This window comes from Agaricus bisporus, assembly GCF_000300575.1.
Source record: "Agaricus bisporus var. bisporus H97 unplaced genomic scaffold AGABI2scaffold_1, whole genome shotgun sequence".
In the NCBI taxonomy this organism is placed as follows: domain Eukaryota; kingdom Fungi; phylum Basidiomycota; class Agaricomycetes; order Agaricales; family Agaricaceae; genus Agaricus; species Agaricus bisporus.
Window position 1 is genome coordinate 515,656 of NW_006267344.1, and position 25,153 is coordinate 540,808.

Consider the following 25,153-nt stretch of genomic DNA (forward strand, 5'->3'; position numbering starts at 1 on the left):
CCGGTCGTGTCTTGGAACATGATATAGCGATAGGTAAGCAAGCCTAGGTAATCAGGTCTTCAGGATTCGATGACGCAGCCTTGTTCTGTTTTTACTCGGGTGAGTGTTAACTAGATGCACTGATCGGCCCAGTATTTATCACACAAAAGGACTTTACAGAGTATTCTGCCATCGACTAGTACACCATTGCGGTAAATACTGACAGTGAGATATATATCTATGTCCTATTCTGCACAACTTTTGAACTTCTATGCATCTTTCGTCAGAAATACACATACGACCCTGATGACCTCATGCGGTAGCCAGCTACAGGCAGAAACAATGGCAAAACAATATCCCTATGCGAATGGCTCAACGAAGAGACGAAACGACCAGGCATAAAAAGTAAATTGTATGGGGCACCGGGTTCTCACAGATCAGTATATACAACCATTAAGGTCTTTACTGTCTAGCCCGTAGTTGTCATAGGGAGGAGGGGCCGGCGAGGGAGAGGATACCATCGGCGAGGTGTTCCTTGCAATAGAAAGGCTGACTGCCTCAATTCAAATAGTAGCATCAAGCCAGTGATGCGCTCAATTTTCTCCAGCTTGGGATTTTCAGCTGAAAGCCGTCCAGATTGTGCCAATATACATAGTGCATTTAAGGCAAGCCTGCGGTTGCGTTACCGTTGTTAAATGCCGCACTGAGAGGAATAAGGTAGGAAGTTAAATCCAGAGGACTGTGCCGAATGTTAGAGACTTCGGGTTGCGACGCTGCCACTTTGTTTGATCCATCATCTGTCTTAGGTTATACCAGGCAGAAGCGAATACCTCTGAAAACTAGTTCTGGTTCCTTTTCTCTTTGGGCTTGTTAGCGCCCAACTCACTTCACGTAGGTTCACGACATCCAACCTTCCCTTTGAAGTATGTAGTACAGCAGTGGTGCCACCGTTTGGATACATTTCAAACGGCAATGCAAGCGGGACATCTTTGTTTGTTTACAAGTAACTTCTCTAGTCACCACGGGAACGATAGGAAGGAGGAGCCGAAGAAGGGTAGTCCTGCCTTGAGGCAAGTGTGTATATAAAGAAAGGGGTACGTCTTTTCTCTTCCGGTCTAGACCGCTCGTCAGTGAAGGGCTCTCCAGATTGCGCTAGCACGCTCAGTCCCTGTGAATCTGTTTCAAACGGATTTTCGACTGATTGGAAGTCCGCGATATCCTTCTCTTCCTGGACGTGGTAGTTGTCCAAGAAAATAACAGCGGCAACTGGGTCTTCAAAGGGATCCGCGCCTTGCTCTAGGTCTCCGTGATTGTTCCGGTTTGGTATAAGCGGGCCTTGGGCATGGTCACTGGATCCTTGGTTGTCAAAGATGATTTTTTGACTCGAAGGTAAGCCGAGGAAGGGCTGGGGCGTTGTAGAGTACAATGATTTTCGGGGCTTCAATATCCGCAGGTTTGGAGATTTCGCTTCAGGAGAACTGGTGGCTTCAGCTTCAGATGCCCCACCGCTAGGCCTCTGACGACGCTTGCATCTGAAAATCAAAAAGACAATCAATCCTAAAGTGACTATGGCGGCTGCTGTAGAGACCCCTCCAATGGTGGCTTTCGAAGCTCCCGACTCTGAGCTACATGACAGTTAGAAATGCTACCCCACAAAATAGATAGTACGAACCTCGCAACAACAGGACCCGCAACATGCGTAGCAACCACTGTTTCCGTAATAACTAAAGTCCGTGTACCTGACACTGTATGTTTCAAAGTTGAGGCTTGCTCATTTGGTAAAATTGTAGTTGAATCAGTCGTGAAAAGGCCAGATGTAGTGACTGTTGTTTCGGCAATGACAGTTGGGGGGGTATTTGAAGCATTCTCGCCATAAGCAGTATCAAAGTTACTGGACGAATCAGAACTGGAGTCGTAAATGATTTAGGTGGTGCCTGCGGTACGTAAAGAAGATATTTACTTATCATCTAGTCCGGGTCTAATATTATCCGATTCAGCGTCAGTCACCAATGTCGAGAGAGAAGTAGTCGGTTTCGGTGCAGCAGCGTTTTGAATGGAGGGTGGCGGTTGATTTATTGCAGGAGGAAGCGGCTCAACAGCTGGAGAAGTGTTTTTAGGGGAAGGATGTGGTTGAGGGGGGGGTTTATGTTGAGGGGGAGATTTATGTTGAGGGGGAGGTTTATGTTGAGGGGGAGGTTCATGTTGAGGGGGACGATCAGTTTGAGGGGGAGGGCTATGTTGAGAGGAGATTTCTCGTTGAGGCGAATGTTCCGTTTGAGATGAATGTTCCGTTTGAGGCGAATGTCCTGGTTGAGGTGGATGGTCAGGTCTGCTTCCCTGATCACCAGCGTCCAGTGAAGAAGTCGAAGAAAGCCCATGTGGTGGAAAAACAGTGCCATTTGAAGGAAACTGAGGTTTAGGGGGTGGAGGTTCATGCTGAGGCGGGTTGGCTGTTCCGTTGCCACCGCTAGGTTGTTGTGAGGAATCATCGCTCCCAAATCCATCGCCTGCGGTTCCAGGTGTATCTCCCACTACATCTCCATTATTCTTACCATCAACCTGCCCGTCACTATTTCCACCACCGCCATCGTTCCCGCCATGATGGACATCATGATTCCAGCCACCACTATGGCCACCGGGTACTTCGTCCGGTGTGCTCCCAGGGTCGCCAACTATTACTCCAGGTCCACCTTCCGGGGTACCATTTTTCTGACCACCGTGATGGTGGTTTCGATCACTTCCTCCGCTTCCATGATCTCCACCGGCGTGGTTTTTATCGTTGTGGTTTTGACCCTTCTTTTTATCTGGAAAGCCATCAATTTTGAGAACGGAGGAAGGGTGTTTATCTCTATACTTGCCGGCTCCGTGATGACCATGATTGTTTCCGCCGTTCACTACTTTTCCACCGCCACCATGTGCATGGTCAATTATATTACCACTGCTACCGCTATTCTGTCCATCTGGTTTTCTGTTGACATTGTTGCCCGGAAGATCCCCAGCATCTTCCTTGTCAGGGCCCACATGCTCCGACGCACCGCCTCTACTTCCACCCTTTCGACCTGTCGGATCATCATTGTGTCCACCAGCACCGTTCGGACCACCAGAGGCACCCGGGGAACCTTTCAAACTATGTCTATCAGCAGAGCGTCCATCGCCAGTTTTCTGAGGGGGTTTGAACTTCGGAAATCCACTTGAACCGTGGTGTTGACCACCGAGGGCACCACGGGAATCACCGCGGTCATGGTCGTTTGACTTTCCATCCCCGTGCCCCTGAGAACCGCCAGCGCTACCAGTCTGACCATCCAAAGTGTGATTATTATTTGAATGTCCCTTATTAGGTGGTTCATGTTTCGGAGATTCAGAATCGCCATTCTGACGGCCAGGAGCACCTGGAGAATTAGCGTGATTCCCATCGTCCGATTTTTTGCCCCTGAGTCCTGAGAGAGTATCAGGTTTGCGAGATCCACCAGTACCACTACTGTGGCCATCTGAACCATTCAAACCATGTTTGATGTCGTTGAAGCTCTCACCGCCAACTCCTCCAGGAATTGGCTTATGAGATCCACCATTCTTGCCACCAGGAGGAGCGGCACTTATTACTGTCCCATTTCCCGCGCGGACCCAGTATGTACCATGATAGAACCTTATGGTCATGCCTGAATGATGCGGATGCACGCCTTCAACTCTAGCTTATCAGCTACTGAATAGGCATTAAAAGCAAATTCCTTGTACCTACCTTGGAAGATCCCTGAAACTTTCTTTGTAGCACTGGGCTGGTGCGAGATGAAGAAGTCCAATCGAAGTCGAGATCTTGAACGAAATAGGTATCGGGGAAAAGAGCGGTCCCAGAGTGTTGACTCTCTTCAAAAGAGCGGTAGGTCAGCTTAACTTTCGCCTGTATATGTATTCGCAGCCGGAAGAGATATCATCATCTGAGTAGAAGAATCACAGATCAACAATCAACATCAACCCAGTCGAATCAAAATATCGGCAAGGACTCACCGTTTTCAGGGGCAAAAAAAAAACTTAAGTGATGGCTGAAGTTGATAAACCAGCCCAAGAAGCAGTCCACAGGTGACAAACAAAATGTCCAGATATCCGACACACTGCCCACAACGGCAACAACTGCCCAGGTCGTAGAAATATTACAGGCCTTGCAAGTTTGTCCTCATAATCATGGCGTGAGGCTATCCAAAACTGATTTCAATGATGATCAACATTTCGAGTAAGACGGTGTCTGTCAATTCGTTGATATCAGTCATTGAGCAGCGTGGCCCGCCTGAAAGCAGTCGCACACCAAGTTAGGTCTTGAAGCAACCACAAAGGGTACCACTTACGTTGGCAACACAGACAAAATATTTTCCTGTATGTTGTATCTCTTCATTCGCGCTTTTACTCTGGGAGAACCCGATTCGAAAGTCGAGTCAATGACAAGTAGCCTGCAGTCGCTGATACATGTAGTGCTTGCATTTTCGAGTCCGTTCGAAACTTTGAGCTGGATACGCAAAGAATGGCAGGAGAAACGTTGAAACGTTGATCGTGCAACGTATCGAACTTTCACACGTTTGTGCTGATTTGATCAACTATATTTAGCACTACAAATCACAGGCAAACTATACATATACGTCTCTCAAACAAAGTCCTGGACCCGTGTTATTTCACCGATTCGCTTTTTTGATCTACTGCCCTCTGCTCCCAGAGTCGCATGTATATTTGACCCAGCATCAGCTTCTTTCCACGCACACTCTCTTATCGAGCACTGCCATGCTTGGCGTATTTCTGAGAGGCCGATGGGCTTCCATGGGCCATGGCTGCCACGTATATTGAGCCTGTTAACCTTTTCTGCGTAAACGGCTAGGCACTGGATAGCATGTACTCAGTGCTTACTCTATTGACTAAGTAAGCCGCACGTTAAATTGCTGTAAATATCTCATTATATGAAATCGATTGTAAGGCTGATTCAACAAAGAAGATTGAATTATCACGAGCCCTCTCTATGTCGATGATCAAAAGTAGCGATAAGCCTTTCAAAACCAAATAGAAACCAAGAGTAAACTGACGATGATATAGTAATCTTAAAAACAACCATATTAAAAAAGTTCGAAAACAAGTTTCTACTTAAAATATTATGCAATAAATGTCCATAATATGAACGACCGTCATCAACACACAGAATGGCGATGTATCATTAAATAGCATAGCCGACCTATAGGTTGGTCGTGCATCAGTATAAATTCAGCGGAAACATTACATTTATGAGACTTACATTGATACCGCTGGACGAGGTTGAAGAGATCGCAGAATACCTCGCTAACTGTGGCTGCGCCTGCAGCTTCGCCGCTCGTTCAGGATCAATGGTGGCATATGAGAGTCCACTCTTGATTGATATATGTCGTGCAGGCGAAGTCGGTTCAAGTACAGGGTAAGGGCAATCAGTCGAAGCATACGACAAATGCCTGTTATGGTTGGCCTGGGCATAACCCATCACAGTTGCAGATGAGGACGCAGTAACAACACTATTTTCACCCTCTCGCCGTGAGCCTGACACCATATCGGCGGTACCCAATGAGCCCTGTTTCTGGTATCCTGCAATGAACGTGTTTGCATTATCCTCAAAAGGATTCGATGGGAAGGAGTTTCTCGAAGACCTGACGGAAGCGACATCGACGAGTCTATGGGCCGTAGGGACCGGTTCAAACGGATTGGTTACCACCTCACTGTTCGAGGATCCAACAGGTTGACGGCCAGCATCATGGACAGACACAGTGGATTCAATCGAAGCACGCGATTGGTGCTGTGGCCAAATCAAAGGAGTGACGGTTCTCATAGGAGGAAGTTCGTGAGTCAGAACTCCTCCAGGTGAGCGACGCGTTTCAACCGGGCTGTAAGGCATAATATTCTCCTCTCTGCGCCTACGCCTGCGAAGAAAAACGAATATTGCTGTCAAAATTAGAAGTCCCATAATTCCACCAACGACGCCCCCCACTACCGCGGCTGTCTTGCTAGTCTTCGATGTTACTCTGCAAAAGGGGGCACAATGGTTATAACGGGCGTGCAATAGAGTTAGACCGGCTTACAAAGTAGAACCCGTTGGTGCATTGGTCACGAGAGAAGTCGTCGTCGACGTGAACGGCCGTCGACTTGTGATGACTTTAGTAGTACTCGATTCGATGAAAGTTGTCGTAAAGTCTTGCATGCCCGTGATAACAATCGTGGTCATTTCAAAGTTTGTCGAGACCGGAGCAACAGATTGTTCTACTGCAAGCTGACTGGAAAACTGGTCAGATGTCTGTAGATGAAAAATCTCGATAACTTACGCCTCGGTTTGAGCTGATTCTGAACTCGTCTTCGTGGGCACAGGTCCCTTAGCAGCATTATTTATATATGTGGGGTCCTGCAAGATTGTACTAGTACTATCTGCTGGTGTAGCAGTCACAGTCAAATCAGGTCTCGAATCGTCGATTTGAGTCGATTGTGGAGGACTTTGTTCCGCATCTGGGACTTTTGTTGTTACAGTGACCTGGTCCTGTGACGTAGGCTGAGTATCAGTAGTGTGACCAGCCATAGACGTAGTTTGCGAACTCGATGACTCTGGTGGAGGATCTGTAGGTTCTGAATTTTCAATTGTGGTTGGCGTTGGCTGATTGTCTGTATTATGAGTCTGCTCAGCCGTAGACGTAGGTGGCAAATTCGGTGACTCGGGTGGAGATCTCGTAGTTGCCGAACTTTCAGTTGTAGTTGTCGTCGGTTGACTACTATTCGTCGTAATGGTCTGTTCAGGTTTAGACGTAGTCGGACTCGGCGACTCCGGTGGATGAATATCTGTCGTTTGAATAGTGGGTTCAACCTTGGACGTAGTGGGCGGACTCGATGGCTCGGTTGGAGGCTCTGTGGTTTCCGGATTTCCTGTTGTGGTAGTCGTCGACTGAATAGGTGTCGTAGGGCTCTGACCAGTTCGAGGCGTAGACGACGAGCTTGTTGAGTCAGGCGTAGATTTCGTAGTTCCCGAATCTGCAGCTGTTGTTGATATTGAATGACTACCCGTCGTGTGAATAGTGGGTTCAGCGCGAGATGTAGCCGGCGAACTCGATGTCTCGAGTGGAGGTTCTGTGGTTTCCGGATTTCTAGTTTTGGTAGTCGTCGGCTGAATACGTGTCGTAGGGCTCTTTCCAGTTTGAGATGTAGACGGCGAACTTGTTGAGTCAGACATAGATTTCGTAGTTCCTGAATCTGCAGTGGTCCGAGATGTAGCTGGCGAACTCGATGGTTCGGGTGGAGGTTCCGTGGTTTCCGGAATTCCAGTTGTGGTAGTCGTCGGCTGAACTCTTGTCGTAGGGCTTTGTCCAGCGCTAGACGCAGTTTTAGAGTTGATCATGAATATGGAGAATTTGTAGTTCCTGGATTTACACTCGTGGTTGAAGTTGAATGACCGTCTGTGATACTAGTCGTGATCAGCCTCAGACGTAGTTGGAGTACTTGATGGCTTGGGAGGTGCTTCTGTAGTTCCCGAATCTACAGCTGTGGTCTGTGTCGGTGGACTATCAACCATGGAAGTAGTTTGCTCAGCCCGAGAAGTTGTCGGCTGAAAAGTTGATGAGTCTAATGGGGCAGATATTAAGAAGCTATAGAGAGACGGAGATATCATGGGCTGGGACCGCACCGTCGGTAGTTGTTTGCAGTGAAGCTGTAGTTTTGCTTGACGACGAAGTTCCTCCAGTAGTAGACTGGCCGCCCTCGCTCGATCCCAGGACTGTGGACTCGCTTGGATCGCCAGGTATAGCATGTTCTTTGCGCCTCCGTAACATCTGTCTCTATGCAGTCAACTTGTTCAAAAGGAAGATAGCAAGGGACAAAGCAGTAACGGGGGGTGGAAACAAGGAAGGAGACTTGTACACTGAAAAAAGGCCATCTTAGATGCGGACAGATCCTGATTTGTTCTATAAAGCAGTGTTCTTGAAGTGTTTGAAGGAGTATTACTGGACGCTATCACTGTCCCATCATAGCAACTGTGATAAATGCGGAACAAAAACAATGTTGTCGCGTGTTCGGCATTCCAATCAGGACCAAATACGGTTAGACGCCTGTGATATCAACCAGAACAGATAGACAAGTTTTAGATGATGAACAAAATGGTGTCGATCGCAGGCTCACCAGAGATATGTAGGTGCTATTCATTCACTTCGATAAGATTTGACAAAGAAGGTCCAACGCTAGAAAATAAAAACTTCATAGGTCAAAATTTGTTTTAGTATCAAGATTCAACAGCAACATCTAATCCTGTAGCCAACGAAAATATTCACTCGACTTCCTGTACATTTAGGGCTTCGGGTTCGAAGTTACAAGCAACCCTTTGGTGGGGGGATCAAGAGAGATTTGAGTCTAATGGCACCGACACTGGAGCTTCATTGCATTAACATGGTCTATCCAATATTGATATCAGAAAATGATGGGGAAGGGATAAAAAAGAGACAAAATACACCGTTTTCTTCACCAATAGAAGAACCAGGCTTAAAACTCGATTGATTACATGCATTTTGAAGGAGTCAAAGTCGGTTCGTTGGTTGTCATTGAGATTCTTTGGCGTAAGATCGAATGTTACCGAAATCTACCAGCCCGAGCTATGGCAGTGTTAGAAGGAGGGCCTTCTCACACTGTCTTTTTCTTTTTATCTCGTTTTCTTCACCTCAAGAACGCTAATACCTTCTAGCCGTTCCATCACAGGACCTCCACCGATGACCCTCCACGAAACCTTGAGTTTGCTTATCTCAAACAAATTCGGTTTTCATGATCATCAACACGGCGTTCTGTGGCCTTCCAAAGAATTTCCGATGCGGTGACAACATACTGACATAAGACAGATCTGAATCTACGAAGTCGCAGGTATTTGGCAGTGATGGTATTTTTACAGCAACAGCTACAGATGCTTGTGTTGGCGGGGTGGTGCACCGGTGCCGGTGATGGGCTGAGCTGGCATGAAACCTACATGATGATGAAGCAGAAGGAAAGCAATTAAATGAAAAACATTTGCTTTCCCTGTCTCCCCTCGACTTCGAAAGAAAGTCTTCAATTGAGTTCATGTAATACGCGCTAATTTTCCGAGACAACAGCATCTATATCTGCGACAACGAATGCGTCTATACACAAGTAATATCAGAATAAAATCTTCGGATCAAGAATCAATTTACCCCGAACGCCACTTGAACTATCCTGGTTTCTGAGTACTAGTGCAACATTCGCACATTAGGAGTAATTGCCATATTGACTTGATATCAGCTTCTTTCATCATGAGTGATCCTTGAGATTCATCGAAACTGTTGCCTGTGTTGATGCTATCGTGAGCGCTGATAAAAATTGTTCTGGTGTTGTTTCTGATTTTGATTCCCCGGGGCCAAACGGACATCAACCTCGCCCTGTGCAATTGTGGCCGCACCCTCAACAGAGGAAGTCAAACAGAGGTGCTTTTCTTCACATTGGTTTGCGTTCCGGAGCAACCTTCGTGCATGCACTGGTGGTTCGGTGGAGATAGGAGAATGCATAAGAGATGTATATTGGATGTATACATAGCACCACCACAGACTCCCACGCAAAAAAGTGATGTCAGACCACTCGCCGCCGCGACTCACCCGAGTCCCATTACATCGTCCGAAATGATAGCGTGGCACAATTATACCGCATGGCTTGCGTTCGCCATCGTTGTTGTGTTGGCCATCTATTTTTATATCTCTGGCCGTGTCCTGAAAATCGACTCCATTCATCCACTCACACTCTCCTATTCAAGACATATTCACAATGCTCGTGACAAACTATATTCGATATCAGCATCCTCTCCTCTCTTGAAGTTACATATTCCAAGGCCTCGGGATCCCCATTGGGCTAAATTGATCATCCAAAATTATCAATATCGAGATGGCAGGTGTGGTGTCTCAATAACCACCATTCATATAACCTTTTGGTTCTTTCCCGTGCTATTTCGGTTCACCGGAGGACCTCTCCTCACGCTTATTTTCGACGATTTCCGACTCCACGTCTATAATTCAGCTTTAACTCCACGATGGTTGCGCCAAGTGCGTGACAATATCGTTTATACTATCCTCCAAGAAGAAACGATCTCTCTTTACCGATTCGAGTCCCGAACTTCGTTATCAGAGCTGATGGGCTTGGAACCCCACCAAATAAGGTACCATACGCTTATGAAAGAGAAATCTGACGAGGAACCCACACAACGACTTGCTGATCAGATCAAAATATATGCGATAGCAGAGCAGTGGAGTATCCGCAACAAACTCAATAACAGGATGTACAATATCAACTTCGAAATGGAACATCGGAAAGCCGTCACTGAAGATAAGGCAACTTTGAAGATGATAATCCGAGAGTCAAAGTGGGTAAAATTGCCAGTAGTTGGACATTTTCGAGACGTAACAATGTTGCGGTAAGCATCCTTCTCAGCAAAGTCTCGGATGCAGTATCATTCATCTATCCTCTGAGGGTTGTCAGATATGTCATGCAGACGGCCTTTCAATTGCCGAAACAGCTTTTTGATATCATTCGAGACCCGCTGTCGCTCGCTGATGTCGATATCGACAGTTGCTATGTCACTTATTCGAACTTCAATCTACAACACAGTGCCCTCGTAGAAGAGGGTAGCGCTCTAATTAGGGATAAATTTGAGCGCAGTAAAAAGCATGGGCTTTTTAGTAACGCTTCTATCGATAATTTCGTGCAGACCATTGTATCCCTGTATGACAGAGACCGTTAGACTCGTATTCATTCAGACAAAAAATTCAGACAAAAATTTGATCGTGATACCAGCAATACATCGAAAATACAAAATAAACAATACTAGTAGTCCAGACTTTAAGAATGGAAGAAGGCTGAAGCTGGTATAGGAAGAGAAGTACACTTCATGCAGCGAAGCCAAGCTGCCAAAGATATCAGCTGATATCTAACAACAACCGATTAGGTCGCTCACAAGTACTCTTTTTGAGCTCAAGATGCTCGCATCACGCTATGGTCATGGTCATTGTGTATTCCTATGCCTTGAACCGTGTCAATACTGGTCATGGTCATGGCACTCTGTTCGGACGCTCGTCTCTCGGAACTGACATCCGAAAGAGCGGGAGCGGGAGCAGGAACATAATCCATGCGGCGTTGAATTTGTGATGGGGTCAAAGATGCATAAGAAAGTCCACTCTTCATGGAGACATGTCTAGTGACATCTGCATCCCCCATACGTTCATCACTTTGTGATGAATGTAACGAAGCGTAGGAAAGGTCGCTATTTCCACTGTGAACAGAGAGGCGTTGACGATTTCTAGGATCAGCAAACGGGTCATCGGGATCAGCGAACGGATTGGGTATATTTTCAAGGCTACGGTTCGAGGCGGGTGCGCCACCAGGAGCATGGGATGCTGGAGATGTCGAAATGTCAACGAGGTAGTCGCCATACGGATTATCACTAGGAGTGGACCAGCGCGATTGCAGGGCGCCTGCACTAGTAGCGGGTGCCGAAGAAGCCACATCCGATCGAGAGCCAAGTAAACCCTCATTGAAGACAGGAACGGGTTTTTTCTTCACAGGATTCAGAACCGGTGTTCCGTATATCCCCCCTACTTCGACGGGTGCAGAGGGTTGATGAACCACCGACCGGAATGGATCAGCTTCAGACATTGCAGGTGGAACTGAACGACGGTTCATGAATACCGACAACACATTTCGAGATCCAGGCGTGGCTTCATTAGGCTCGGAACTTGCAAGGAGAATTCCTCTCTGAGAACGGCGTCGGTGCCTCAAGAAAAAGAACGCTATCAAAATCAAGATGATGACGACTGCAGCGGCGATGACACCTCCAATGATAGGTTTAGAAGGTCCAGATTTCGAGTCGGCGACTCCAACGTGTGTAGGGACTGGTGTTTTGACAACAATAGTGCGTGTAGCAGATGTTATGTACGGGATAGTTGATCTTTGACCATTTGAAAGAGTCAAAAATGATGTCGTTGTGAAAACGCCAACCGTAGTTACTGTCGTTTCGCCCATGACGGTTGTCACTCCGTCATCATTGGCATTATCAGAGCTGGTGGTGGTGAATGAGTCAAAAAGTCTAATTTGGAAGCAAAAGATGTTGCTTACTCTTTACCATCCTCACGGTCCAATTGAGCGCCAATCATTGGTCCCGGAGCAGTAGACGGATGGGGTGTGTTCTCGGGTGCGTTGGTGACTTGAGGAAGAGGAAGAGTGTTACTAATTGATCCACCACCCTGACTACCATTATCTGGTGAAGGGGCAGAAGGGGGCAGGTGGCCAGCCTGACCACCATTATTCGGTGAAGGAGAAGAAGGGGGCTGGTGGCCAGCCTGACCACCACTGCTCGGTGGAAGATTAGGGGGTTGCGGGTTGTCCGACCCACCACCACCACCACCACCACCACCGTTGGACTCTGGTGGAGATTGCTGGGGATGATTACCTCCGCCTTGATCTTGACTGGGAGAATTGTTCGGGCTTCCTTCGTGGCCGCTAGGCGGCGGTGGCGGTGGGAAAGAGTTATGAGGTGGAGGGTCATGAGGTGGAGGGTTCTGCGAGCCGTTTTCATCATGATCCCCACCATTGTTTCCTCCTTGTCCGCCACCATTGCTTCCACCATTGTTCCCTCCTTGTCCGCCACCATTGCTTCCACCATGATTACCTCCATCACCATCCCCGCCATGATTATCCCCATCGTCATCCCCGCCATCGTGTCCACCGTTATGCCCATTATTGTCATGATCATCACTCTTATGACCGTCCAATAAATCTCCAGCGCCATGAACCAAACCGCCAAGAAGACCTGATAGCCCTCCGTTGTTTTTATCACCACCTTCACCGCCATTATCATGACTTGCTCCACTCCGATGATTTCCTTCGTTATGATCTGAAGAAGCATCATGATCGTTTTTCTTCCCACCACCAGCGATGTTCCCAATGCCATGAGACACATCATGTCCGGCATCCCCAACGCCTTGTCCAAGGTTGCTGATTATGTTTCCACCACGCTCGCCACCGTGATTGTCCTGGCCATCACTTCCACTCTGATCCTTTGTTCCGTCGTCTCCACCACTTCTGTTTTCTCCATCTTTGTTGCCACCACCAGTATCACCGTTCTGCCCACCAAAGAAACCATCGTGATTGTCACTTGATTTTCCACCCTGATTCTGAGGCGCATCATGGAAAGAATTAGAAGCCTGGTCTTTGTCGTTATTGGGATTTTCTTGAGGACCGAATCTCTGAGTTTCTCCACCGCGATTTTGTCCATCAGGTGAACCATTAGAATCGTGATTACTTTTGTCTTGCGAATCTCCGCCCGTGTTGAAACCACTGTGGCCGTTGTCCTTGTTTGATTTTCCACCACCGTTTGGATCAGCATTTTGGCCACCGCGAAAACTATCGTCTTTGTTATCGCCCGAGGTTCCACCAGTACCGCCAAATAAAGCATGGTTATTGCCATCATCTTTCGAGCTTCCACCACCAGCATCACCATGCCGACTTTCAGTAGAATCAGAAGAACCACCTCCACTGTTGTTCCCGCCACTGCCATGTTCTTGAGAATCAGGCCCCTCAGCGCCGCCATGTTTCTCGTTATTCGTACCACCTAAATCATTGGTTATATAATTTTGACAAGAAAAAAAGTCACGAATCCGTCGCACCGTTAGAATTCCCTGCACCTCCAAGAGCTTGACCGACATTTAATCCTATGCCTCCATTTCGCTCCCCATCGCCTGCACCATTGGATGAACCACCACCTCCTTTCGCACCACCACCACTAACACCAGCACCATGCTTTCCATTCTCCTTCCCACCAGAACCGGAATTTCTTCCACCATCAGCGTCACCTTTGTTCGGAGGAGGATCTTTGGATTGAAAACGGCCACCAGTAGCACCAGGACCAGCGTCGGAAGAACCTTTGCTACCAGCAGAACTTGGTCCTCCTTTGCTCGATATTCCGCCCGACGGGGATCCTCCTCCTCCTCCTCCTGGCGAAGGTGAGTCGTCATTGTTATTCGAGTGGGGACCTGCGCGAGATTTGATCATTAAATGGCCCGTACAAGAACAAGAATAGATTTTTTGAATAAAGGAGAAAGGTTAAAGAGTGACGAGGGTAGGAGAGCGAAGACGGTAAACGTGTGTATCTGAGGGGAAAGACGGAAAGAAAGAGGTGGGAAAAACATGTTGGGGGTGATGATGATACGAACTATTACAATTCTGATGGTCACCTCCATCTGTATACCGACCCTAATTTAGCGCCGTCATTTTTTGAATGGGAATATTGATCTCTTGTATTTGATGACGATATTTGATTGTCTGGGCTCGGATTCTTGGGACTTGCACCACCACAACCGTTATGATCCCCTTTTCCCTTTGTAGTCCTAGTATATCGATCGCTTCCAGTGTCGCCACTTGAAGAACTGTTGGCACCATGCTGTGAACCAGTAGACCGATTTTTGAATAGGGGTTTCCCTGAGCCAGTGGGAAAAGCTTGATGAGTACCACCGCCATTCAATTTGATTGATGACCGTTTTCATCACCTACATGCACAAATAGAACTATGTCGCGATCATTGAAATGAATTTACGTATATTACGCACTGTGTCGTCGGTGGTTGCCGTCGGGAGTTTGAGTGAAAAGATCACCGCCCTTCAAAGATGAGGCCGGTTGAAATTGTCCATTATACCTCCGCCATTTTGCCCAGGACCCTTGTCCGGACCACCACCATCAGCAGCATTTCGAGTTGCAATTCCTCCAGAGAGTTTACATGAGTGCCCTCTCCCGCATCTGATTGACGATTGCAACGATTGACAGTTTGTTTCACTGATGACAAGTTCGACACGCCTTTATTTCGAGAGTTTGCCTTTTCTGCCACGAGGAGCTGTGGTTAGGTTTGACGAGAACTGCCCGGGACTCCACCCCTTTGATTACCATCACTCGTGTCTCCACTACCTCCACCACTACCTTGATGAGAGGGATATTAAGAGCCTCCTTTTGATGACGAGCCACTGCATCTGCTTGTTACAAAACCGTGGAACACATTCATACGCATATAGTCAACGATCACGAAGTAAATATAGGTGGAATCTGATACGCACCTGGAGAGACTTTGATGATGAACCCGAAGCTTTATCGCCTCAAGTTCTCGGATTGAGTGACTCGGGTCATCTGCGAATTCGACGTCGGCGAGCGTTCCGGTATAGGAAAGAGAAGCGTACCGCAGCTGATTTCCCCTTTTCCTATGCTTGCCTACTGGACATTTTGCTGCCTGTGGAGGAAGGCACTGGGAGCACGGGAATCGAGGAGGTAAGAGGAACAGCGAGAAAAGAATCGAGAGTCACATACCGGACGTTGGAGTACCTATTGGAGAAGTAAATTATCACGGCGTGAGCGCATCTGTATTCTGATATAGACCATATGGAGAAGCGGGGCTGATTGGGAGCTGCGAAACTGCGAAGACTCGGACATTCATTGGATGGGCGTCGGCCGATTGGCGTCAAAGGAACGAGAATAAGGGGTGGTGGAGAGAACAATGCCTCGAAAGCCCTCGACTGGAATTGAACAGCGTGATCTGGCGATCGTTCGGCGCCACACGGCAGAAGGAGAAGACTCCCACGCCCCTGCAGACATGTTAAGTACTTGTATCTCATTGTACAAGTCAGACGCAAATGTCTTAATGATATCAAAGCGAGTATCAGATGTCAGTTATGGGCAATTGAATACGTCCGGAGATAAACAATCCCATCAAGCTCGTGCAAGACAAATTCACCATAGCTGGTTGCTATGTACATCATGTTCGATGTTGGGAGGCTTATGATATCGCCAGTTGGTGACCATGAAAGTCGAAGAATCATATCGACTACCAAAAGTCTGGGTTAGCTTCATGCGGGCGACCACAAAGATAGATCAATTGCCCTTGTACTTGTTATTTTTATGCACAAGAAGTCGCAAAGGCCGGCAGCCCGTATGAACACCGTGGTCTACAAACGACTAGAACTCATCTGAACGGCGGCGACACGCCAATTAGGTCAGCGGAGTCATGGGCACGTGTAAACCGCGATAGGTGCCTGACGTACGAAGATCAAGATATATGTACGACAAGTGTGTTAATTTCCCAATGATTGACAGGCAATGATCAGAGAGACGAGATGGGGTCGGGAGCGCAGCAGGAACGTACGCATGACTGGTTTCCCAAGGACAGAGGAGCAAAAGCCGCTACATGGTGTCGAACGAAATCGTCAGATCCAGGTGTAGGGACAAGTGTAGGACAAGACCCGGAGAATGCCGTCGGACAAAGGCTGGAGGCGACCGCTGAGCAAAGGCCCGGACTTTCGGAGACAGGCAGGAATCGGCAAGGGGAGATCTGGTGCACGTGGAGGAGGTTCCCACGGAGGATTATTGTGCTGGTATTTTATGCGAGGCCATTATCTCAGCCAGCAGCCAGCTCCCCACCGCCATGCCCAAGGAAAGGCTGCCGCCGCCGCCGCCCGCCCCGCCCATTTTCTCAGATCCCTTTGCAGCCGCCCTTCTCCCGCCCCCAGACGAGTCTCCCGACGAGCGCAGCCGCCGCATCCAGCGAGAACACGACGCGAAGCGAATCAGCGATTCCATAGACGAGCAACTCCAGCTGGAAAGATTCGAGAGGAAGAAGTCCCGCTCAGACGTAAACGTGCTGCTTCTTGGCCAGTCAGAGTCTGGCAAGAGCACAACTCTCAAACGTGAGCGTCTCTCTCTCTCCACTTCGGCCTTTGTCCTCCTTCCCCGTCGTGGCGCTGCTGTGTGTGGGTCTTCCTTGCCTTCAACTCCGTTCAGAGCCCGCCGTGAGTTTTTGTTCTCGCGCCCATTGAAGGTCAGATTAAACACATCTCCACAGAAGCACGTCCTCTGGATTTCTTTATGGAATCCTTCTTTCTCCCATCACTTGATTCCCGCGGACAATTTCATTATTGACTCATCTATTCCCAGAATTTCAGCTTCTGTATTCCCCCGCTACGTTTCATTCGGAAAGAATAGCCTGGAGAGCTGTCATTTACCTGAATCTGGTTAGGTCTGTTCTGAGGTATAAGGATCCCACCCATTCCCAGAACAACTTTTCCCGTTAATTCTTCTGAATAGAATTCTCGAAGCACTTGCTCCAGAATCGGATGCGCTAGATGAACATGACGACCTCGATTCTGCTGAAGCAGGCGCTGACCTTGTGATCTCCTCAAATGGTCGCCCCCCCTCGGCAATTCTTGGCACGCGCGTCGCCAAATACGAGGAGTATCGCAGACGCTTGGCACCTCTTGTCGAACTCGAAGAACGCCTCACTCGCTTACTGGCCGCCCCAGATGAAGATGAGGCCGTCCGCCTCCCTTCTTCTCGTCCCAGTCTAGATTCTGCCCGCCACAGCTACCGCTCAAGTTTCGAGTCCAATAGCCACACAGGGAAGCCTACACCTACGATAATCATTCCACAAAGACAATTACCAATACAGCGATCTGTGTCAGCAAATGGTAGCGATGCACGCCCCAAAGAACTTGCTGTTAGATCAGGAGATTGGAAGCGCGTCTTCTCATTGAGAATGGGCTACAAAAGTCCCAAAACGCCCAAGTCGGGAGAAATCGAAGGTTGGTGGGTAGACCCAGACGATCCAGTTCATACCCTACATTCATGCGCCCGAGCGATGTTGGAGTTATGGGCGGATTCTCAAGTGAGAATAAGATTGGATGAGAAAAGATTGCGACTACAAGAAAGTAGTGGATTGTAAGTGCTCTTTATTCTGTTAGACCCAGGCCCTCATTGTGAATAGCTATCTCGATGAAATTCCTCGGATAACAGCAAAAAAGTATATCCCAACAGACGGTGCGTTGTATCTGCGTTATGATCCTGACGCTTCTGACAATCCTTCTTTAGAGGATGTTCTTAAGGCGCGATTAAAGACTACCGGGGTTGTGGAGCATACCTTCGTTGTGAATACTAGTCACAATAAAGGCGCCCATTGGCGTATCTACGATGTTGGGGGTGCAAGGAGTCAGCGACAAGCATGGGCCCCATATTTCGACGACGGTGAATCTTTCCCGATCTCTGGACTACGTGGAACTTACTGATGTGCTGACCGCACGTCTCCAGTCAACGCCATTATTTTCCTTGCGCCCATTTCGGCATTCGACCAGGTACTGTTGGTTCCACGCTACCATCTATATTTATCTCACAATCACCCCCTTGTGCTCATTTGTCCAGGTACTTGCTGAGGTACAGGATAGCCTTGGCGTATTAATTCCACAGGACTGATCGCAATTTTTCAGGACCCCCGTATCAACCGTCTTGAAGACTCGCTGTTGCTCTGGAAATCTTTGGTGTCCAATCCGCTCCTTGCAAAAGTCAACGTCATCCTATTTTTGAATAAATGTGATTTGCTCCAGGTGGGCATTTGTTCAGTTTCGTCATGTGGCCACCTTACATTTCTGTCGTTATGCAGGCTAAACTTGACGCAGGCGTGCGTCTTAGTCACCATATGTATACCTATGGTGATCGACCCAATGACTACGAATCCGTATCCAAGTGTGCGTCTTAACTCCGCCCAATCTCGATTGTGAGTTATTCATAAACTGACATCTCATGCAGATTTCTACAACAAGTTCGGAGCCTTACACATGTCCTATTCGCGAAATAAGGAAAGAGCACTGAACAGTGAGTCACGATCAACACTTCGCTTTGGGATCCTATGGGTTTAATTCCCATCTATAGTCCACTTCACCGCAGTCACTGATACGAGAAGGACGGCCACAATCATTGCCTCAGGTAATGCTTTTCTGTCTTCTACCGAGCGATAAGAGTGTTTCTTATTGAGCCATGTAGTGCGTGATATGATCATCAAAAGTAACCTTCGAACAATGCGCCTTGTATGACGCATTGCAAGGAATTCTTCTCTTCTTTCTATTCTCGTAGGCAACCCCGGAATTCTTCGCCTTCTGCAACCAAGTCTACCCTATCCTATATTCATCCCGTTCCACATTACCCTGGCCCATCTTCACTGAAGATTGATTCCGAACATTTGATGAATCGATTTTGTTTTCGTTATCTCCTTTTATATCTGTGATAGTGGCTTAATCGTTTGCTTTATCCATATTGCTATCTTAGCTGAAATCAGTTTAGTACCATTTTCCTTTGCTGTCTGACATTGCTACGCTTTCTTTTTTTTTCTTTTTTTGCAATCGCATTGTTCTCTTCAACCGCACTGCCTTTTTACTTTTCTTTTCTCGCATCTCTCTCAAATATACTACCCACGCTAGTTACCTTTGCAAATGCTATACCAGAATTAATCATTGTTGCTATAGTCTTTCACTTGTTTTTCTTTTTTTTTTCTTTTTTTCCAAAAGAAAAAAATCGGACTTGTATTGTAGCTCCACATCTCCGCGGCCTTTGGCCCTGTATCTAGTCTTTCGCCGCAATGATGATGATGATGAAATTGATGATGTCGTACATAATGAGAAGAAAAAAAAAGAAAGAACAAAGAAGCGAAAGTCTTCTGATGGTATGTTTTTCGGTATTAGGAAAGGGTCTTTCCTTTTTGGCCTAGTTGAATACCGACAGGGTTGAATTAGGGGGAGAGAGTGTGTTAATCGTGATAGGATATGAAGACGAAAGGGGAATGGAACAATAAGAAAAAAATTGTGATGGTTCGAATTTGGGGTTGGGTTTGGTGGTGAGCTATACTCCATTCGTCACGGATCCCGGTTTCTAATTTCGGATACCATTTTTGGGCTTTTCCGACCGTTAGGCATGGACTGGGCATGGATGTAAAAATCATCGGTGGCTCCAAGGGCCGAGTCCAGGGAGACGACGTTGTTATACTGGAAATGGTAAATGTGAAGTTCCGCCTGTGGTGTAATGCAGATTGGCGTTCGATGACAATACCCATATGTTTATCAGGTGTTTTTAGCATGTAACACGAACCAATCAGAAGTCTCTAATCACTCATAACTTATACATGCAGCATTAACGGTTCCTACTCCTCCTTCTGTGGAACGTTTCGACTGTTTTGAGTCCTCGACGAAATTATTGTCTCGGCGAGTGTAACTGGTTTGGCATTTTCTTCTGGGGTTGGGGGACTAACGGTTATTTACGACACGGTGCCTAGACTTGAGTATTAGAAGGATGATAGGGAAACCATTGGAGTGGCAAGCTACTTCGGTAGTATATTCTTGTTTATCTCGATCTTCTAGAATAGTTCCAACCATTTCTTTTTGGTTCACTTTTAACGAATTTGAAGCTCTTCTTGGAAGCCTATACTGAAATTCACGTTGACCAAACTCTTATTCGGACTAGAAGAAAAAAACCTTCTGACAGAAAATTGCGAAATTGTCTCTTATCGGGATCCAACCGACAGATAGGCACTATGTAGTATGCGGAGTCCTTTGTGGTGTAAGATGGCCGAGTGTGTGAAGAAGGAAGAGCAACAAAGTACGACTTTCCCTCGGAAAACCAAAACCTAAAGTTAATTCATTTGAGCTGTCAATGGTATGATCTCGTGTTGCAAGGGGCATCACAGCCTCCCGGGTCACTTTGTGTAAGGGAATGAAAGATGGAAAGAAGAATCATTTGTATAGATGTAACATAACTTTCAAGTTGAGTTCTACATGTTGCCGGCGGATTAGAGGGATTATTGAATTTTTCGAGCCCTGGCAGTTTCTCTGGCGCTCCGTCATGTCAAATTTTCATTTTTTTTTGCCTTTCCAAAGGAGAACGTCTGTTTCTCTTTTCTTCGAGGACAGTCGGCAGGCGTCTTAATCAAGATCGGGGAACAAAGCTCCCTGAACGTGCCCTAAACTTTCCTTAAAAGTACCTCTCCGGGTTGCCGACTCACACACGAGCCTCAGTGGAGCAAACGGTACTTATGGTCAGAAAGCTTGCATGATTATTGACCCAAGTATTCCCAGGTCCCATTTACACCGACCCGGTCACTGCCCAATCTGTTTGTCTGCTTTCTTCTTGGCTCATAAATATTCTTTATTGAACTGGCACATGCATATTTAAAATTCAGGTTCGGCAAATGCTTTTTCTTTCTTGAAAATCATATGTATACTACATATGCACTAGTTCAAGGATCGTCATGAGGGAAGACGCTTCTCGGTACTAGAAACACTAGCGCAAACCTTTTTTTCTTTGCATGTGATTTAAGGATAAATGTTAAGTCGTGTTAAGGGCCGAGAATTGTTTCCTTCTATCATTTCGTTTGTCTCGTTCGCTCGGTTGTCGTTTGCGTCATTTTTTTTCGGCCGGTGTGGCATAGAGAAATCCAGGGGTGAGACAGTATTCGGCATGTAAGAGAAAAATCGCATCAAGTATCAATAAAAGCCAGGGGGCTGTCAAGCGAGCAAGCCGTCAGATCAACCCCCTGCAACATCCCCCTCCCAGAACTTCCTAAAATGGATTTCCCACGAGGATCCTGCAGACCCTGGTCACTCATTGTAACATCAAAGTCACATCAAGGTCACATTTGGATAGCATCGCATCAGCGCACAAGCACATTATACCTGGTGGTTAGATTGATGTTTTTTGGACGGAGACGTTGTGATGCAGTGGACTACTGATTGAGTATTAGCCCGGGACTGTTTATTTTCATTTGCATCATATATTCTTGCTGGTCTCCTCAAGGTGACAAGGTCCCAGGACTTTGGGACTTTGGGTGGGAGATCAACGTTGTTCAACAAGTCGAAATTTTCTCGTTCCTCCATAGCGTGCTCCTCCTGGATACCGAGTGTGGCTTCCTCAGTCTTCGAGGTATGCATTCTGGCTTGCATCGAGTTAGGGACATCGGCCAATACATGTAGCCTACTAGTCTGTAGATTTCGACCTTTGGGGTCAAATTGCTCATGGTCGTGCATCTGGATGTCATACTTCCAGATATTTTTACTGATATTGGCAACCTTGTAATATAGAATGTAGATAGAAGATATGATATTATCGATATCCCGATGATATATCGTCGACGTCGTGAGTGACTGATGTATTCCCACCGTGATGCCAGCGTGATGCTTAGCGTGATGATAGGAATCTGCAGGATAGTCGTGGGAAATCCATTTTAGGAAGTTCTGGGAGGGGGATGTTGCAGGGGGTTGATCTGACGGCTTGCTCGCTTGACAGCCCCCTGATAAAAGCCGCCGTCAAGAGTCAACTCCAGATGATTGATCGTATTGTTCGCGTTCCTGGAAGATATATTGATACCGCTTAATTGAGTTCCCGCGAATGCTGGCAACCCGTATCATCAGCAACGAGGAGTAGGATTTAGATTAGAGATGCAATGTAAACGGCTTTGTGATACCTTCCTCAAAAGCAACCTCCACTGGATTCGGTAACCGCAGTCTGGAATTAGTGTTGGCGGAGGTCGCCATGGAATGAGTGCAAATGACTTTAGTCTTGTCCAGTAATTCAAGGAACTGCTGCTGATGCTTAAGATGCATCCCTGACGCAAATCCAGATGCATGCTGCATATACAATTGACTTACCTTCGTTGAGAAGCGTACATAGAAACCCGAATTGGAGTCAGCGTTGAGCGTTGAACTTCGGCCGGGTCTCGGCAGTGATGATCAACACCTGTCATAGGGACCAAGGACGTGTGAAGGGTTCAAACCAGGTGTTCGCTTTTTGTTCCGAGAAGTCAGTCGCCTTCCCTCCACTTCGATTCGAAAACATCACACCGCAGCATCTGTCGACCAGATTGACTTCATCAAGAACAAGTTTCATTTCCAGATATAAAAGATACTCAACTTCGGCCAATTTCTGAATCAAGGATGTTTTTCGCAAGAAGAGGCGCCCAACGAGTCTTTTCTCAAGGTGTACTGGGACATCGTCGGATAATTGGTATTAGCGGAAGGTCCCCGAGACAGTTCTTATGCACGAATGTTGATACATATCGATGGAATTATTTCGGATCGATAACAACAAGACTCGGGAGTCAGTGTGTCGGAAAAGGTGTGTATGTGCGTGTTACCGGGCCGTTGGACCAGTTTACGCTTACTTACCACCATCACTCCTGTTCCTATCGGTATTAGTGACTTCAAGGACCATGTCAACTAAAGTGACTACGCATGAGAGTTTGAAGATTGTTAACACTACTCGTAAGCTGATGTTTTTCTCCTCTCGTCATTGCTCATTTTCTTATTTTTACTTCGCATCGCCCGGTCCATGGGCGCATCTCATATCGGTGTTACGCATCTTATCTCTTCTTCCTCCGTGTGCCCTTAAATCCGAACCATCCAAATCTACGGTGTCGATCTACATTATCCTCATCGCCTTATGGATATACCACATCAGAGGCTCCAGCTGCTATCGGACCATACTCTCAGGCTATCAAAGTCGGCGACCTTCTGTTCTGCTCAGGATGTATCCCGTTAAATCCTCAGACGATGGAAATTGTTCAAGGGGGTGTTGAAGAACAAACTAAACAGGCTCTGAAGAATTTCAAAGCCGTTGTCGAGGCGTCAGGTTCGGAATTGGGCAAGGTTGCTAAGACTACTGTGAGTCTTCATCACGGACCACAATAACTAGGCCTCCTTTCTTTTTTTAATCTTACATCCTTGACATTTTCCTATGTCTGGTCAATAAGATGACTCCGACACGGCAACAAATTTCGTCATGGACTTCTCAGCTGATGTGAATCATTTCTGAATCCACCTTTCCGTCTAGGTTTTCTTGAAAAATATGAATGACTTTGCTGCTGTAAACGCTGTCTACGCTGAATTTTTCGGAGATCATAAGCCCGCCCGATCAGCTGTCGAAGTGGCGAGATTGCCCAAAGACGTATTGGTCGAAGTTGAAGCCATTGTAAGGTGAGTAGAAAGCTCAGTTGCGCGACACCACTACAGTTATGGGGGTATCTTTGTCTGATTCAAGCCTTGCTTCTTCATCTCAGTCTGGCCTAGGATGAAGACGCTGCAGACCTGGGCTAAATTCGCATATCGTGGTTCCTGGTTTTAGGCGGACAGGCGACTCAAGAGGAGCATTGTGAAAAAAAACAGTGAATCCCGAAATCGTGTGACCAGGTCTAGTTTACATTTCTTCTATTACTGCTTGTAGTCGTGCCTCATCTAGAATCTCAAACCCTTTATCTTTTGTCACCTAATTGTGGGACCATCAGCCCTCATGGTAATAATGAGGAAGTTCTAGACCAATATACCTGTGCCAGTTGAACGTTGTGTTGATCAAGCTTCTCTTCCATCACTTGTTTCAACACACGCAGCGTCAAAACTTGAGCTTCTTTTAACGTCATTTGCTGCGGAGAGCCATTACTTAGAATATCACAAAGCAGGTACGAAGATACATACTTTATGCCACTTATCTTGTAATTCGCTCTGGGCGGCTTCTGACCCTGACCCGATTGCCTTTGCCTCATATCGTACGAAGGTTCCTGAAGGGTCAGTATGGAATCTATCAACACCTTGAATTTCAGTAAACACGGAACCATAGATGATATGACAAGGGGAAGCACGTACAACTGGGGTCCATGTTCATCAATACCAGCAATCAGCAATGCAACACCGAACGGACGGCTCATCATTGCCTCTTCATCATGCACACTTTCACCGAATCGTAGTGCGAGATCACACACAGCCTGAGTCACACTCTCAACTTTGATACGTTCGTCATAAGTAAAGGCATGATTTTGAGCTGTAACACGCGCATGGTCGATCATCGTACGAGCATCAGCGGTAAGACCTGACATGGCACAACCAAGATGATTGTCGATTTCCATGATCTTTTCGATTGAGGAGGCTTCAAGGAGGGGAGATTGGACGCGCTTTTCTACACCAAGAATTACACCATCGGGCGTCTTGATTCCAACTGTAGTTGAACCTAGCTGCGGGGAGAGCGTATAAGGTTTCAATTTGTATCCAGGTCCTTAAGACATACTTTAATGGCCTCGATGGCATATTCAACTGTACGATCGCGTTAAATGAGCACGACACTGAATATAAATTGTTTAAGTACCTTGGAAAAGACGGCCTTCTGGGGAGAAAGTATTGACACCGCGATCTGAGGCATAGGTATTCAGCTCTATGTCTGTCTAAAAATCAAATACACTTACCGTATTCTGAGCGTGTAAGGAACATGGCGGGGTTGGAGAAAGATGCAGCTTGCGTGGACGGCTCGACGCGTGTTCACGCCGTGGGAA

At 47.0% G+C, this 25,153-nt stretch overlaps 6 protein-coding genes across 6 annotated transcripts; 2 read left to right on the forward strand and 4 right to left on the reverse strand.

Moving 5' to 3' along the window:
• Nucleotides 1-991: 991 nt before the first annotated feature.
• On the reverse strand, nucleotides 992-3,633 carry AGABI2DRAFT_113700 (hypothetical protein; the record flags this gene model as incomplete). The annotated part of the gene is made up of 3 exons (XM_006453881.1): nucleotides 992-1,604; nucleotides 1,652-1,885; nucleotides 1,940-3,633. 3 exons carry the CDS (start codon nucleotides 3,631-3,633, stop codon nucleotides 992-994), a joined length of 2,541 nt encoding a protein of 846 aa, XP_006453944.1.
• Nucleotides 3,634-5,095: 1,462 nt separating this feature from the next.
• On the reverse strand, nucleotides 5,096-6,077 carry AGABI2DRAFT_189269 (hypothetical protein). The gene is made up of 3 exons (XM_006453882.1): nucleotides 6,057-6,077; nucleotides 5,246-5,999; nucleotides 5,096-5,185 (listed from the first exon to the last, which is right to left on the reverse strand). The coding sequence occupies exons 2-3, from the start codon at nucleotides 5,939-5,941 to the stop codon at nucleotides 5,168-5,170; spliced, it is 714 nt and encodes a 237-aa protein (XP_006453945.1). The 5' UTR covers nucleotides 5,942-5,999; nucleotides 6,057-6,077; the 3' UTR covers nucleotides 5,096-5,167.
• A 3,402-nt stretch (nucleotides 6,078-9,479) lies between these two features.
• On the forward strand, nucleotides 9,480-10,738 carry AGABI2DRAFT_113702 (hypothetical protein; the record flags this gene model as incomplete). The annotated part of the gene is made up of 2 exons (XM_006453883.1): nucleotides 9,480-10,360; nucleotides 10,417-10,738. The coding sequence occupies 2 exons, from the start codon at nucleotides 9,480-9,482 to the stop codon at nucleotides 10,736-10,738; spliced, it is 1,203 nt and encodes a 400-aa protein (XP_006453946.1).
• Nucleotides 10,739-10,968: 230 nt separating this feature from the next.
• AGABI2DRAFT_175682 (hypothetical protein) lies at nucleotides 10,969-14,043 on the reverse strand (the record flags this gene model as incomplete). Its single annotated transcript, XM_006453884.1, has 3 exons — nucleotides 10,969-12,052; nucleotides 12,109-13,603; nucleotides 13,659-14,043. The coding sequence occupies 3 exons, from the start codon at nucleotides 14,041-14,043 to the stop codon at nucleotides 10,969-10,971; spliced, it is 2,964 nt and encodes a 987-aa protein (XP_006453947.1).
• Nucleotides 14,044-16,452: 2,409 nt separating this feature from the next.
• Nucleotides 16,453-18,981, forward strand: AGABI2DRAFT_196529 (hypothetical protein; the record flags this gene model as incomplete). The annotated part of the gene is made up of 12 exons (XM_006453885.1): nucleotides 16,453-16,715; nucleotides 16,963-17,056; nucleotides 17,113-17,742; nucleotides 17,789-17,841; nucleotides 17,893-18,045; nucleotides 18,109-18,152; nucleotides 18,220-18,231; nucleotides 18,285-18,401; nucleotides 18,458-18,542; nucleotides 18,604-18,669; nucleotides 18,727-18,780; nucleotides 18,838-18,981. Coding segments are annotated over 12 exons (1,621 nt in total), but the record flags the coding sequence as incomplete, so codon positions are not given.
• Nucleotides 18,982-22,628: 3,647 nt separating this feature from the next.
• AGABI2DRAFT_189272 (hypothetical protein) lies at nucleotides 22,629-25,108 on the reverse strand. The gene is made up of 11 exons (XM_006453886.1): nucleotides 25,067-25,108; nucleotides 24,970-25,014; nucleotides 24,892-24,917; nucleotides 24,474-24,838; nucleotides 24,306-24,408; nucleotides 24,158-24,253; nucleotides 23,894-24,099; nucleotides 23,668-23,810; nucleotides 23,296-23,498; nucleotides 23,034-23,099; nucleotides 22,629-22,953 (listed from the first exon to the last, which is right to left on the reverse strand). The coding sequence occupies exons 1-7, from the start codon at nucleotides 25,089-25,091 to the stop codon at nucleotides 24,031-24,033; spliced, it is 729 nt and encodes a 242-aa protein (XP_006453949.1). The 5' UTR covers nucleotides 25,092-25,108; the 3' UTR covers nucleotides 22,629-22,953; nucleotides 23,034-23,099; nucleotides 23,296-23,498; nucleotides 23,668-23,810; nucleotides 23,894-24,030.
• Nucleotides 25,109-25,153: the final 45 nt, after the last annotated feature.